General features: G+C 41.1%; 1 protein-coding gene across 3 annotated transcripts in view; it reads left to right on the forward strand.

The window, feature by feature from the left end:
• tmem62 (transmembrane protein 62) overlaps positions 1–15545 on the forward strand; it is a 91901-nt gene that overhangs the window by 42652 nt on the left and 33704 nt on the right. For 2 of the 3 annotated variants that reach the window (XM_059951931.1, XM_059951946.1), the window contains 2 exons: positions 7956–8078; positions 10114–10269. In XM_059951931.1, the coding sequence (XP_059807914.1) occupies positions 7956–8078; positions 10114–10269 (279 nt within the window). The remainder of the gene's footprint in view (positions 1–7955; positions 8079–10113; positions 10270–15545) is intronic. The other variant, XM_059951939.1, reaches the window with a different exon arrangement.

Here is a 15545-nt window from a genome sequence, read left to right on the forward strand (position 1 = left end):
TAGATAATCAGCTCCGGAGCTTGTTGCAAAGTTTTCAGATGATATAAAGATAGGTGGAGGGGCTGGTAGTTTTGAGGAAGTAGGCTACAGAAGGACTTAGACAGATAAGGAGAATGGGCAAAGAAATGGCTGATGGAACATAGTCTTGGGAAATGTGTGGTCATGCACTTTAGAAGATTCCAGGATTGAATGGCTTGTCATAAGAATAGTGTTTGATGGCTCTGGGCCTATATTCACTAGAATTCAGAAGAATGAGGGGTGACCTAATTGAAACCTATTGAATGGTGAAGGTCTTGATAGAGTGGAAGTGGAGAGGATGTTTCCTCTGGTGGCAGAGTCTAAGACCAGAGGGGATAGCCTCATTATTTAAGCAAGAAAGAGGGAGAGCAGTAGTCAAGAAAATGCAGGAATATGTAATAAAGGGTAAGCTAGAAAAAAATACTGGGAGTCTGTAAAATTGACGTGTATTTATGAAAAGGAAATTGTCGTCTATTCTACCAGTCACATAGATTTGTTAACCTATTAGAATTCAACACTGATGATGTGCATGGTAGAATATATACACCTACCCTCCATCCATTAGATAAAACAGGATCTCCCAGCAGCCACCCATTTTAATTTCACTTCTCATTCCCGTTCTGATATATGATATATATACAAGGGGACTTGTGGATGAGCTTGCTGTATTTAGATCTTCCGAAGACTTCCTGTAAGGTCTGGTTAACAAAGTTCAAACACGTGGAACCCGGGGTAAGTGTATTGGCATGGATTGAAAATTAGTTAAGAGACAGAAAGATCGACAGACTGTGATTGGTGAGGAAAAGCAGAGATTAGTTTTTGGCTATTCACAGTATATTTCAGCAGTTTCGTTAAAGAGATCAAGTGTCACATTTTTCCTGAAGAATTAAAACTAAGTGGGATTGTAAGTAGGGAGGAGGATATAAATCTTAAGGGGCTACAGATTGAGTGAGGAAGGATTTGGTTGATGGAATACATTTTGGAAAAATGTGAAGCCATCCACTTTGGTTTCTCAGACTGAAAAACAGTATCTTTTAAATAGGAGTGATTGGATAATGTTGATGTTCAAAGGAAATCTGGGTGTACTTGTATACACATCACAGAAAACCAACATGCAGGTGCTGTAAGTGATTACCAAAGCAAACGGTATGTTTGTCTTACTTGTGAGAAGATTTGAGCATAAATATGTTTGTGCAAAAATCTTTAAGATAGTCCTGGACTGAGTATGACTTGCTCCTTCTCCAATTCTTTGGGTGATAAGGTGGCTAAAGAGACCACAGACACTATCCAAGTGGAGAAGGTAGTGGCCAATGGGCATGTGTGTAGATTGTGAAATGGTCCGTTCCTCTGCTGTTTACGCTGGGATTCTTTGTGCTCTCAAGGTTCTCAGTCATCCTGAATGCTTTTTTGAGTGTTTATGGGCCAGGCATTCCATAAGACAATTCCTTGGAGTTGAGTTGGTGCATTTTCTTTTGAACTCCCATCTTTGAATCTTTTTCTCTGCCTGCTAATTTTTTCCTTTTACTGAGTGCTTTAGGAGTTTGGTGTTTGGCATGCAAATGTTCTGGCTTGCCCAATGGAGCGTAATTAGGGATATTAGCCTGAGGATACTGCTGACAGTGTTTGCGTATTCTTTAGAAGATTTTGCAGAGGCAGTATTCGGGGTAGTAGGTGAAGTTTCTGGAGTGCAGGGATCACCGTGACCCAGTAGATTCCAAGTTCCAAGCAGGAATTGAGGTCTCAACCTTCAGACACTTCCTTCAAAACACCAAAAGCTGTGTTGTTTCATCCAAGGTAGTTGTGAATTTCATTATTGTTTGGTTTAGTTGAAAAGTGATTTCCCAGATGAGGGAAATGGTCTGCATTTTCTAGGCTGCTCCATAAATCTTTTTTTTGTCAGGGTACAGCTTAGTACCCATTAGTATCTTGTCTTGTGGACAGAGTAATGAGTTGACAGTGCACCTCAGTCTAGTCACCATAGCTCAGAAGTTTCCAATTAGTTCTATAGATCAGCTCCATTCTTGTGGAATGTTGGAGGCAAAATGCAGCAATGTAGCTGGAGAGGTTGGGGACAAAGAGATGTCTGGGTGATAATGCAGCCTTACAACTGGTTCTGTTGTAGATACATTAGTTAGAATCTCTGTAGTATATGGCTTTGATAATAAGTTTACTTAGATCTTTGGAGAAGGTCATCTTTAGTAGCTTGTGCTGCTCCCTGCATTTGGAGTTGTGCAGTCCATTGACTTTGGATGGACAGAATCCACACTGAAAGGGGATGGTTGATGAGGAGCTTAGTTGATTTTACATGGTGCAGGATCTTGGTGAGCCTATAATCCGTAGTATTCTGCAGATTTTTGGTCTCCTACTTAAATAAAAGAATGTGCTTGTGATGGGACAGCACAGCAAAACTTCACCAGACTGTTCCCCAGGATGGTGGGTTTGCTGAATGATGGTTAAGCCATTATTCTCCAGAGTGTAGAAGGGGGATTCTTACTGCAATATATTTTTACTGGGCTTGATGAATGGATGTAGGAAGAATGTGTTCCCTGGCTGAGGATCCTAAAAAGTAGAAATGATAATCTCAGAGTAAGGGGTAGGACATAAAAGAGTGAGATAGGGAGACATTCCTTTGGAGTGGTGAATCATTGGAATTTTCTGTCCTGGAGATCTGTGGAGGCTCAGACATTGAGTTTATTCATGGATAGATTTCTGGATATTGTGAGAATCAAGGGATATAAGGATAGTTCAGGAAAATAGAACTGAGATATAGAATCAGCCATGATCTGGACAATTCTAAGTAATGTGTCTATGACAGAGCCAATCTTGGTGATGGCCAGTCTTAGGACTGCATTGTCACCTGGACCTTTTTTTATCTCCAATCTTTCACAATCTTTTATGCTCGCTTTGACCGGCAAAATATGGAGGCACCTTCACAAACTCCCACAGCTCCCAACGATCTTGTGATTTCAGTCTCCGAGATCAACGTGAGAGCATCGTTCAGGGTGGTGAACACACAGAAAGTATCTGGCTGAGTACTGAAGACCTGTGCTGATTAACTGCTGAAGCATTTACTGATATCTTTAACCTCTTGCTTCAGAAGTGTTGAGTTATCTGTCTGCATCAGTCATACTAGTACCATCTTCCTGCTACACTGGACCCTTTCCAGTTCACTTATCACACAAATTGGTCCACTGGTGATGCCTTCATCCCAGCATTCCACTCCATCCTATCCCACCTGGAAAATGGTGCCTCACATGCCAGCAAACTGTTTACTAATTTACAACTTGGTGTTTAATACAGTCATCAGTCAGAAGCTGGTGGGTAAATTGTCCTCACTGAGTCTCAATACCCCACTCTGTAATTGGATATTGGATTTATCGGCAGAAAGGTCACTGTAGTGGCCAATTCTAACCAAACCAAATTGCCACTGCCAGCAACCCCACAGATTTGTTATACTTGTATCACATGCCCTCAGCTCCAATAATGATTGTTCCAAAAGTTGAATCCTTTGTTCAGTCCTTTATTAGCAATTAGTAAATATACAATCTTGAAGCAATGAAACTTAATGTACCATATGACTATATGATTATATATGTACAATATTTGAAATACATCTTATGGAAATGTTTGATGAACTTCAAGAAAAAAATAAATTACAGAAAAAAGAAACTTATGATACAGGAATTGCAAAGCATCGGGGGATTGTGAGGGTTGCTGAGGAGGTTTCTCTTCTACCCATCCAAGACACCAGGACCCTTAGCAATGTCAATAATCCCTCTCATCCGTCCAACAATCTCTTTGACCCCCTCCTCCCCACTCCACCATTAGCCAGGAGATATTGTAGCATTAGGACAGAAAATGTTAGGATGAGAAACAGCTGCTTTCCTCAGGCTGTAAGACTACTGAACTTCCTGCCAACACCCAGGTCTCATCACATACTGTTTACTTTTTAACTTGTGTCATAATGCATCTTATTATTTATGGTAACATTACTTTGTGTTGTGCATCTTGGTCCAGAGAAATGGTTTACATGTGTACAATTGAATGACGAAAACTGAACTTGAAGAAGAGTGTGGTAACCTGCCTCATTGACAGTTGTCTAGTAGCACTTACAGTAAAGCACTGAGAAATGCTTTTAGAGGAGGACGATGAAATATATCAACTCCTGTCTGACGGGTGACTTGGATCTGCACTTTTTTGCCTACCGTCACAACAGGTCAACAGGAGATACCATTTCATAGGCTCTTCACTCAATCATGGAACATCCAGGCAGTGAAGATGCGTACATCAGGGTGCTCTTGATTGTAGCACAGCTCCAATGCCATAATTACCTTTTGCTAACAGCACCACTGTTGGCTGAATCAAAGATGTTGACAAAGCAGGACACAGGAGGAAGATTGAAAATCTGGAATGAGTGGTGCCACAACAACAACACAACTCAACATTAGCAAAGCCAGAGAACTGTTTACTGACTACAGGAGGAGGAAATCGGAGGTCCCTGAGCGAGTGCCTATTAGGAAATCAAAGGTGGAGAGTGTCAGCCACTTTAAATTCCTCAGTGTTATCATTTCAGAGGAAGTGTTCTGGGTCTTGTAGATAAGTGCCATTACAAAGAAAACACGGCAGTGCCTCTAGTTTCTCAGAAGTTTGCAAAGATTTGGCATGCCATTTAAAACTTTGACAAGCCTCTATAAACTTTTGTAGATGCATGGTGATCAGAGTATACTGATTGGTTGTATCATGGCCTGGTATGAAAACTTCAATGCCCTTGAAGAGGAAAGTCAACAAAAAGTAGTGGAGACTGCCCAGTCCATCATGGGTAAAGCCCTTCCCACTACTGAGCAAACCTAAATGGAGTGATCTCACAGGAAAGCTGCATTTATCATCAAGGATCCCCCACTCCACCATACAGGACATGCTTTGCTTTTTTTTTCTCGCTGCTGCATCAGGAAGAAGGTACTGGAGCCTCAGGACCCACACCACCAGGTTCAGAAACACTTATTACCCCTCAACTATTAGACTCCTGAACCATTGTTGCTAACTTCACTCACTCCAACACTGAGCTGATTCCACAACTTATGAACTCAGTTTCAAGGACTACAACTCATGTTCTCAGTATTTACTTCTTATTATTTTGATTTTTCTTTATGTATGTGGACAATTTGTTGTCTTTTGCACATTGGTTGTTTGTCCATCTTTGTATGCAGTTTTTCATTGATTGTATTGTGTTTTCTGTATTTACTGTGAATGCCCACCAGAAAATGAATTTCAGGGTTGTACATGGTGACATATACGTACTTTGATAATAAATCTACTTTGAATAGCAGAGCAGAATCTAAGGGCCATATTGTCTGCTTCTGTTCATTCGTATATTGTGTGACTTTCTAAGGAGCTTGAAAAATGAGCTTACTTGGTATCATCTCCAGTGTCCCATTGCCTTCTTACAAGCTTCATCACAGTTCTATTGCTCTGAGTTGCAATCAAATGCTGGTAAGCTACACCTCAGTCTTAAATTATTCCAGTTCTTAATTGTAGAAACTAAGAGATATTCCAGAAGAAAGCTGCACAATTTAATCTGGAAATTAAACTAATCTCCTTCAAAGTTGTAACTTGGTCACAATGGCCCAAATGGTCTCTATTGTTTCAGGAATCAGATTTTTCTTTTTCTTGCCTAATCTCTCCTTTGCTCATGTACTGAATGAAGGTGCTGGCTTGTATTGTGACATAGCTTCACATTCCTCCAGTTCCTTCTCTCCATACTCATAATTTAAAATTTAGACATTGCAATAAAGCCACCCGTTTATTCCAATGCTTCACCCCTCAAGAATTTCTGACTTCCTGTCAGGCAACAAGGATTTGCATCACTCTCAGGTAAGCACTTAAAGCTGGCCATCTGAAGATGCTTGGATAAACAGCTAAATATTGAAGAACAGGGTGCATTAAGTTTAAAAAAAAAAGATTTTCTCTGATTCACTGCTGAATATGTTTGAGAACCACTTAGTGTTTAGCTTATAGTTAGATACAAATATAGATCTCTGGATAAGTAATTTGGAAATGTCAGAACTTTGATTACTTGGACTGCTAGAACTAATTGTCCACTTTTTGAAGTGCAGATCCATGGTAGAAACTTAATTCAGCTTTTCTCTGAAAAGGCTGATGGACCCTACATGCTCACTGTGCAGTTTCTTTTAATATTCAGAACTTTAAATATTTTTAAAATATTTAATATTGTTATGAATTCCCGTAACTGGATCACTTACCAGCAAAGATAGAGAGGTCCATTGAAGTCAGATGGTACTATTTTTTAAAGTATTTATTGATAAAGGGCACAAAAATAAGATTAATGCAAACATACAGATAATATACGTCGTCAATACTAAATCTAAGCGCAGGTATAATAATAATCAATAAGAAATAACTATCGTTGTCTAGGGGTTAATGTATTGTCCGATGGAAAGATAACAGTCACTATCAGTTCGTCCAAGCTGCAGCGTTGTTGGGTTTAAAAGTGATGCAGTTTAAACTTGCCCCAGGTCTTTTATGATGCCAATCCGTTGAGTCAGGGGAGCGGGCTTCCCCGTTGTTAGCTAAAAGCTGTTTTCCGTGGTTCCAGCCACCGATTCCAGCCACGGAATCAAACGCACGTGGCTTCCTTCAGATGACTTCCTGCTGTTACGTGGTCGCTTAATGTTTCTTCTGGTGCGTCTGAAGGGGTTGTTCCCCAGACTCTCTTTTATACTTCCTCACGGGGTCTCCGATGTCAATCAGGTTGAGATGATGCAATCCCTCAACCAGCCCACTCAACCAGCCCATTGAGGGGCTTCAATGAATAGTACAGTACTCAATACACAACTTGGTCTTCCGGAGACAATGGCCATGTCCCGTAGCTTTACACGCCGGGGTAACGAGCCAGCCTGCACGACTCTTTTCCCCTTTCCTGGGCCCCTTGACCCAACCCAACAGCGATCTGGCGATTCTCACAAAGGAGGGGGCTACGGATGTAACAATATTCTGTGATCATTTAAGATGTTTATTGAAAGGAATTTATACTGCAGAGAAATCATTTCCTTTGAATGAGCTGAGAGGGCAAAGACATCCAAGCTCCTCAGTTTGCTTCATTAAGGAGATGATGAGGCTGGGAGTCAGTTGAAGATTTCAGAGGTTAGACTGAGAAGCTTTTTGAAATGCCAAAGGATATGCAGGATAATAAATGTTTTCAGAATTGGCCAATAGAGTTTTATCTGGTCAAGAGAGCTGTTGCACACTGAGAGTCAACTCTAAAGGGGCAGAAATGGCAGCATCCTTAATAGTGCTGATATTCAGAGAGATCTTGGGGTATGAGTCCATTGTTCCCTGAATGTGGTAGACTAGTTGATGGGATAGTAAATAAGGTATATGGCATGCTTGCCTTTATTTGTTTGGGTATTGAGTTCAAGAGATGGGAACTTGTGCTACTAATTTATAACACTCTGTAGACTCCATTTGGAGTATTACATTCACATCTGGCCACCCTATTACAGGAAGGATGTGAAGGTTTTAGAGAGGGTGCAAAACAGAATGACCCGGAAGCTGTCTGGATTCAAGGGCATGTGATAAAGGAGAGGTTGGACAAACTTGGGTTGTTTTCTCTGGAGCATGGAGGCTGAAAGAAGACCTCCCATATGGGAGACCAAATGAAGGATCTTGGCCTTGGTTAGTGACTCATTATCAGAATTGCATTGTCCTACTTCAATTACTGATAGATTTATTTGAGAGAAGTACACCATGAATAGGTTGAGCACCGTGATTCATTTAACGTGCCCTCAAGGTTCCAGGTCTGAATGTCCTTTTCCTCACTATAAACATTCAAATGTTAAAAGGGTTGAGTGGTGGGGAGGAGAGGAGCAAACTATACCTGTGCATGAGCTCATTGCATTAACTTTTCCTCTCTTTCACAGTTCTGCCATTGCATACCTCTGTGGACATCTCCATACATTAGGAGGCTTCATGCCTGTTCTACATAGCAGGCATGAACATGGGACATTCGAACTGGAGCTGGCTGACTGGATGGACAACCGGAGGTTAGAGTCTGAAATAACTCATTTAAGACTGTACTTCAGAAAAGCTTTGGAAATATATTCTTATCTCAAAGCTTGAACTTGATTCACTGCTTCAATAGTCCATCGCTGAGATTTTTATGCTCTTTCAATATATTATTACAGCAATGTATTAGTGAACTGAATTTGGAAGACCAAATTGACCTTGGTGATAAGCAGCTACCCCAGTTAGCCAAAGTTTCATATTCATCCTTCTTGGCACTTTCTCCAACACCTTGACAACCTCTAGTTATTTAATTCAGCTGACATCCTTATCCTTCAAGGTCTGGCATGATTTGAGAGGTGCTGTTGAACAATAAGTCATGATACTCCCACTTAGAGACTAACTTGCAATTTACTGCCTTTTTTGAGAATGCTTCATTCTATTTATGACACGTGAATGTGAGTCATCAGTAGTACAGTATTGTGGAAGTAAGTTTAAACTAGGGAGTTCCCAAATTTTGCTTACTTGTCATTAATGTATTGTGAAAGCCTTACAAGGGAACTCTGAGGTCCTGTTCCACTGATGTCCTTGGGTCGATGTAACAGGTCTTCTGATGGTTAGGAGCACAATGGGCACCAGGAGGGTGGAATAGTTATTTATATTCCCAACCATTGAGCATATCTACGTGAAACACTGTCATAGAAGAACAGCATCCATTATCAAAGATCCTCACCACCCAGGCCATGCTGTTTTCTCGCTGCTGCCATCAGGTAGAAGGTACAGTGGTCTTAGTACTTGCTCTTCCAGGTTCAAGAACAGTTCCTACCTCTCAACCATCAGGCTCTTGAACAAAGAGGATAACTACACTCACCTTTTGAGATGATTTTACTTTAAGCACTGTTTCTCATGCTCTCGTTATTTACTGCTACTTATTTATATTTATATTTGCACAGTTTGTTGTCTTCTGTGCTCTTGTTTTTCAATTGCTCCTATTTACAGTTAATATTCTATAGGCTTGCTGAGTGTGCCTGCAAGAAAAATAATCTCGAGTTGTATGTGGTGACATGTATGTACTCTGATAATAAATTTTACTTTGAACTTTTTTGAACTTTATAAGTTGATAGTAGAACATAAAGTGAGTTAAGGAGTATGGTTCTGAAGACTGTTTAATGCATAAGATTGAGCAAAAAGTACCAAATTAAGTAAGTTCCCAATCAGTAAGAATGTAGAGAGGAAACACACACATCTTTGTATTCTGTGGACGAGGAGTTCAGAGGAGCTTGTCTCCAAGTAGCAGAGTAGGGAAGGAGGAGGCTGCAGCGGTTAAAGAAAGAAAGCAGCCTTAGTAGTAGGGAAGAGTAGACTTTGGGTTCAGTGTGATTCAAGACTTTTCACTAGAGTCTGATGGCTGTCAATGAACAAAGGTGGTGGGGTGAGCCAGAGAAGATAGTACAGTGTTCTGTTGATTTTGAAAGTTGTAGAATATTTGAGTAATCCTGATCTTAGTTTTGAGGTGTGCAAGTGGCAAAGTTGGTGGTTAGTAATGGGGGTTTGCCATTAGCAAACAACTAAAGGGTGAAGCATAACCCTGCCAAGAGACAGGGTGCAGGAGATGTTGTTTGGAGAGAAGGGATGGTATAATAGGTTCCACCACAGGTGTGGCTATAGATGGGGAAACTACTTCTAGTATGCACAGGGGAAGAGATTCCAGGAACAAGCAGTGACACAGAGGAGAGGTGCCTAACAGAGACTAACTGCAACATTAAAGGTAGCAGTAGGTCTGAGAAAGAAATTGAGCAACATGCTCATGAATTGAACTTGAGCAATTCCTTTCCTAATAGATGACCCCCACAATTATAGGCAGTTGATACCAGCTAATTCATTAGCAATCAGGAATAGAGAAGAACCTTCTTGGTTTTTTTTTACTTGGCTAGTTGGCATGCCTTCTGCTAGGAAGATAAATTTGTCTCCTGAACATACCTGAAATAATTTGCTTTTCTACCATAGTTTCTTTAGTCTTAACTGTGAAGTTAGAACCTTCCAAATTCTGCATTCTTGTTGGTTTGCTCTTGGCAGGTACCGTGTGTTGGTGTTTGACCATGATCTATTTAGTTTTGTGGATCTGAAGTTCGACAAGTGGCCTGTAATTGTCATCACTAATCCAAAATCCACTCTATATAGTAGCCCTGTACATGAACCACTGGGAAAGATCAGGCACTCTACACACATCAGGTATGAGCTAATCTATCTGCAGTTATATTGCTTCTGGCTGTCTTTTCACTCTAAACAAGTCTAGAGCCAAACAATTTTAATTTCGGTTGTGTGACAGGTACAAGAACTGAGCTTAGCCATTCTTTAACATACTGTAGATTCCTGCTTGCATTCAACAATTATTTTCTGTTTAAAATAACAATGTGGGCAGTCAAGCCTTGTATTTGTGTGTTTTTTTTAATACCCAGTTGATACGGCAATTGGGGCCTCTTCTAATACACGTATAGCCTTTGGCTCAACTGATCTGTAATTTCTGATAAAAGCAAAACCTTTTTGTCCCATATCCCTTAAAAATTTTTCCTAACCATGTACTTGTATTGTTAATGCACCTACCTCAACCACTTCCTCTGGCAACTCATTCCATATAGATTACCCTCTGTGTAGAAAAAAAAACTCCCCTATGGTCCCTATTAAGTCTCTCCCTTCCCACCCTAAATCTATGTCCTCTACTTGATTTCCCAACCCAGTGAAAAAGACTAAATGATTTCCCCCTATCTGTGTCCTTTATGATTTTATGCATCCTATAATATCACCTCATTCTCTTACGATCCAATGAATAAACCTCCATAACTCAGTCCCTAAGTCTCAGTAACATCCTCTTAAATCTCCTCTGCGTTTTTACCAGCATAATAGCATTCTTAAGGCAGGCTGACCAAAACTAAACACAATATTCCAACATCATGCCCAACTGCAATATATCATCCCAATTTTTATAGCATCCTAACTGATGAAGACCAGTATTGCAAAAGCACCCTTTACCAACCTGTGTGCCCGTGAGGCCACTTTTAGGGAACCATGTTGTACTCCTAGGTCCCTGTCTGACAACACTCCTCAGGGCCTTGCCATTCATTGTGAAAGTCCTAACTTGATTTGTCTTTTAAAAGTATCATGCTTTGCAAGTAACTGAATTAAACACCATTTACCATTCCTCAGCCCACTCATCCAGTTGATGAAGGTTGTACTGTAATCCGTGGCAAATTACGTCTTATCTAAATACTGCTTAAATGTTGTGAAATTAACTGCCAGCAGTGTGTACCAGATATCAACCACACTCTGATCAAAGGAAATCTTCCATATATCCTCCTAAAAATCTCCTTCCCTTAAACAAAGGACGGTCAGGTTTTCTATACTACTGCCAAGGGTAAAAAATTTTCTTCTGTCTGCCATTTCTATACCGCTCAATTTTGTATACCCCCATCAGGTGTAGCCAGAATCACATTGGATCTAAGTAGAACAAACCCAGTCCGTCCATTCGCTCCACCAGGCAACATCTTGGTGATTCTGTTCTGGGCATATTCTTTTATTCAATGTTTCTGGTCCACAAGCACAACACTGTAAAGGCAGTGGTACTTGAACCCTGGTTGAGAGGCAATGGCTGATCCCAGAACAGTTATTTAAAGAGTGAGTGAAGAGTCACACTTGCACACCTGTGATTTCAGACAACATTAGAACAAACTTCAATGTATTGAGATTTGTAGGCAATTTCCTGAATATTTCCATCATGACTGCACTGTTCCACTGGATCAGGCAGTACCTGCTGAGGGAATCTGAATTAACATTTGAGACAGGTGATACTCAGAACTAAATAATGTTGACAATGGAACAGGTTTCTAGTAAATATAGAGGTAAGGGAAGAACCAAAGGATAGTTCAATGATCAGATGGAATGCTGAAGGCTTTAACAAAAGAGATGATGCTACAAGATGCTAAGGAAGGATTCAGGTCTTCCCTCAGCCTTTTCCACTCAAAGGAAAACAAACCCAGCTATCCTGCCTCTCCTCATAAATATTCCATTCCAGCCACATCCTGGTGAAGCTTCTGTGCACTCTTTCCAGTGCAACAAGTACTTCCTTATAGTGTGGTGACCAGAATTCCACAAGGTATACTAGCTATCGTCTCATTAATAATCTCTTTGCTCTTGTATTTTATAACCTGGCTAATGAAGTCGAGAATCCCTTATGCCGTCTTCATTTGTCTTGCTGTTCTGCCACCTTCAGAAATTCTTAATTTATACTTCAGGGTCCCTTGTGTTTCTCAGTACTCCCTTAGGCCCTTCCACTTACTCTGTTTGTCCTACCATTGTTAGTTCTCCCAAGGTGCATTATCGTGTCGTTCTTAGGACGAACTTCTGTTTTCCTATTTGACCAACAGATCAGTATAATCCTGTACCCTATGGCTATTCTCTTCATTAGCTCTGAGAATTTTTCCATATATCTGTTCTGAAAAAAGATGTGAATGTAATTCCAGCTTCACTAAGGATTATTTTGGAAGATTATGTCTATTTGATAGTGACCTCTTGTGAATACTTAAAATATGAAGTCCAGTTTGGGTCCTAAATAATAATACTGAAGCTTGGAACTCTTCACTTCAATTCTAACTGCAAAGACCAGCTGACGATTTCCAAAATGGCACTGATAAATGATGACTCTTTGTGTGCAGCTGGATGGGAGTCATCAAATATTCCTGTTTAGTGATACTACAGCTGAAATCCAATCACAGCCATGGGGACTTCAGTTTTAAGACTATTTAAAATACAATTGATTCTCAAAATCTGATACTCAAGCAGCAGACTTAAGACGAGAGTGCCTTTCCCCTTTAAGAAAAAGAAAGCGGGGAAGCATGTTGGGGTACAGGTATGATTGAAACACAGTGACCTTAGACCCCCCCCCCCCCACATCATCCTGCAGGCAAATATATAGTCTCTGGAAAATAAAATTGAAGACCTCAGAGTGAGATTGCAGTACCAGGACGACATCTGGGACTGGTGTGTACTTTGCTTAATGGAAACATGGCTCCCTCCCACTAGTTTGGATGGAGTGCTGCAGCCTGAGGGCTTCACATCCACTGAAAAGACAGGTCACCTTTTGAGTCTGCTGAAAATAGAGGAGGTGGAATATGCTTCATCAATAACTCATCATAGTGCCTCAATCTTGCTCACCCGACCTGGTACATCTAGCAGTCAAGTGTCATCCATTTTATCTGCCAAAGGAATTTTCTACTGTCAACCCTGTAGTGGTGTACTTTCCACCTCTGGCCAAAGTCAGGCAGGCACTGGAGGTGCAGAGCAATTTTCCACCTGCTCTTTCCAATTCAGGCAGGCACTGGAGGAGCTGAGCGTCACAATCAACAAGCACGAAACTGATACCTTTCCTATCTTTGCGGGGTTCTCAATCAGGCCAGCTTGAAGAAGTCTCTGAACAACACATCACCGTGGAACCAGAGGAGCCAACACACTTGACCACTGTTACACCACCATCAAGAAGACTTACAGTACCTGCCTGTACTTTGGAAGGTCCAAACAACTAGCTTCTACTCCTAGCATACAGACAGAGACTGGAGCACCAGTGGTGAGGAACAAGAAAGTACAGTCAAGGGAGACAGAAGCACTTAGAGAACTGCTCTGCGTCAGTGGACGAGACAATATTCAGGAATTCATCTTTAAATCTGAATGAAAATGCTACAGTCACTGACTTCATCAAGACCTGTATAGATGAGTGTGTACCTTTGAGAACATACCAGACATAACCCAAAACAAAAGCCATAGCTGAACCAGAAGATCATAGTCTGCTGAGAGTTGGATCTGTGGTATTCAAAACTGGTGATCCAGAACTATTCAAGAAGTTCAGGTATGACCCTCTGATGGCTATTTTAAGAGCAATTCTGATCGTAGGGACAGGTTTGGATGCACGTCAGCTCTGGCAGGGTTTGCCTTTCAAGTTTGTTTTGAAAGCAAGAATAAAACTACACCATTCAAATCCCTGCAGCATCTGGCAACCCCAAGGGAAGCCAATGTCAGAACATCTTTCAAGAGAGTGAACCCTCATAAGGGTTCAAGCCCCGATAGTTTTCCTGCTAGGGCACAGAAAACCTGTGCCAACCAACTGGCAGGAGTGTTCAAGGACATTTTCAATTCCTCACTACCACAATCAGAGGTTCCCACCTGCTTCAAAAGGATGACAATCATACCAGTGCCCAAAAACAGCAGGGTAAGCTGCCTCAATGCCTATTGCCCAGTGGCACTCACAGCTACTGTAATGAAGTGCTTTGAGAGGTTGGCCATTGCCAGAATCAACTCCTGCCTAAGGAAGGATCTGGACCCATTGCAATTTGTCTGTCACCACAATAAGTCTACAGTGGTTGCAATCCATACAGTCTTGGATCACCTGGATAATAGCAATGCCTATGTCAGACTGCTGTTTATTGATTACAGCTCAGCATTGAACACCATCATACCCTCAGTTCTAATCAACAAGCTCCAAAACCTGGGCCTCTGTACCTCTGCAGCTGGATGCTTGACTTCCTCATGTGGATACTACAGTTAGTGCAGATCGGAAATAACATCTTCTCCTTGCTGACAATTAACACTAATGCACCTCAAGAAAAAAATACGTAGTGAGGTTCATTCTACATTCAAAAGTCTGATGGCAGAGGGGAAGAAGCTGTTCTTGAGTGTTCACCCCACTCTTTACACTCTCTGCATCCATGATTGCATGGCTAGGCACAGTTCAAATGCTGTCTATAAATTTGCTGATTTCACAACCAATATTGGCAGAATTCGGAATCTCAGATGGTGACAAGGAGGCATACAGGAGCAAGATAGATCAACTGGTTGAGTGGTGTTGCAACATCCTTGCACTCAACATCAGTCAGACCAAGGAATTGATTGTAGATTTCAGGAAGGGGAACACACACCAGTCTTCATCAAGGGATCAGCAGTGGAAAGGGTGAGCATTTTTAAGTTCCTGGGTGTCAACATCTGTGAAGATCTATAGATGTAATTATAAAGAGGGCATGACAGTGGCTATATTTCATTAGGAGTTTGAGGAGACTTGGTATGTCACAAAAGACTCTCCCAAATTTCTACAGATGTATCATGGAGAGCATTTGAACTGGTTGCATAGTCATCTGGTTTGGTAGGGCCACTGCACATGATTGGAAGAAGCTGCAGAAAGTTGTAAACTCAGCCAGCTCCATGGTGAGTGTTTGCCTTCCCAGCTTCAAGGCCACCTTCAAATGACGATGCCTCAAAAAGGTTGCATCCATCGTTGAGGACCCTCATTGAGGAGGAGGTACAGAAGCTGAAGGCACAAACTCAGGAAGAGCTTCTTCCCCTCTGCCGTCAGATTTCTGAATGGACAATGAACCCATGTACACTACTTCCCTATATATCTTGCTTTTTTTTTTGCTCTCTTTTGGCACTAATTTAATTTAGTTTTAATATTTATTATAATTTATAGT

This window comes from Hypanus sabinus, chromosome 2, assembly GCF_030144855.1.
Source record: "Hypanus sabinus isolate sHypSab1 chromosome 2, sHypSab1.hap1, whole genome shotgun sequence".
Lineage (NCBI taxonomy): Eukaryota > Metazoa > Chordata > Chondrichthyes > Myliobatiformes > Dasyatidae > Hypanus > Hypanus sabinus.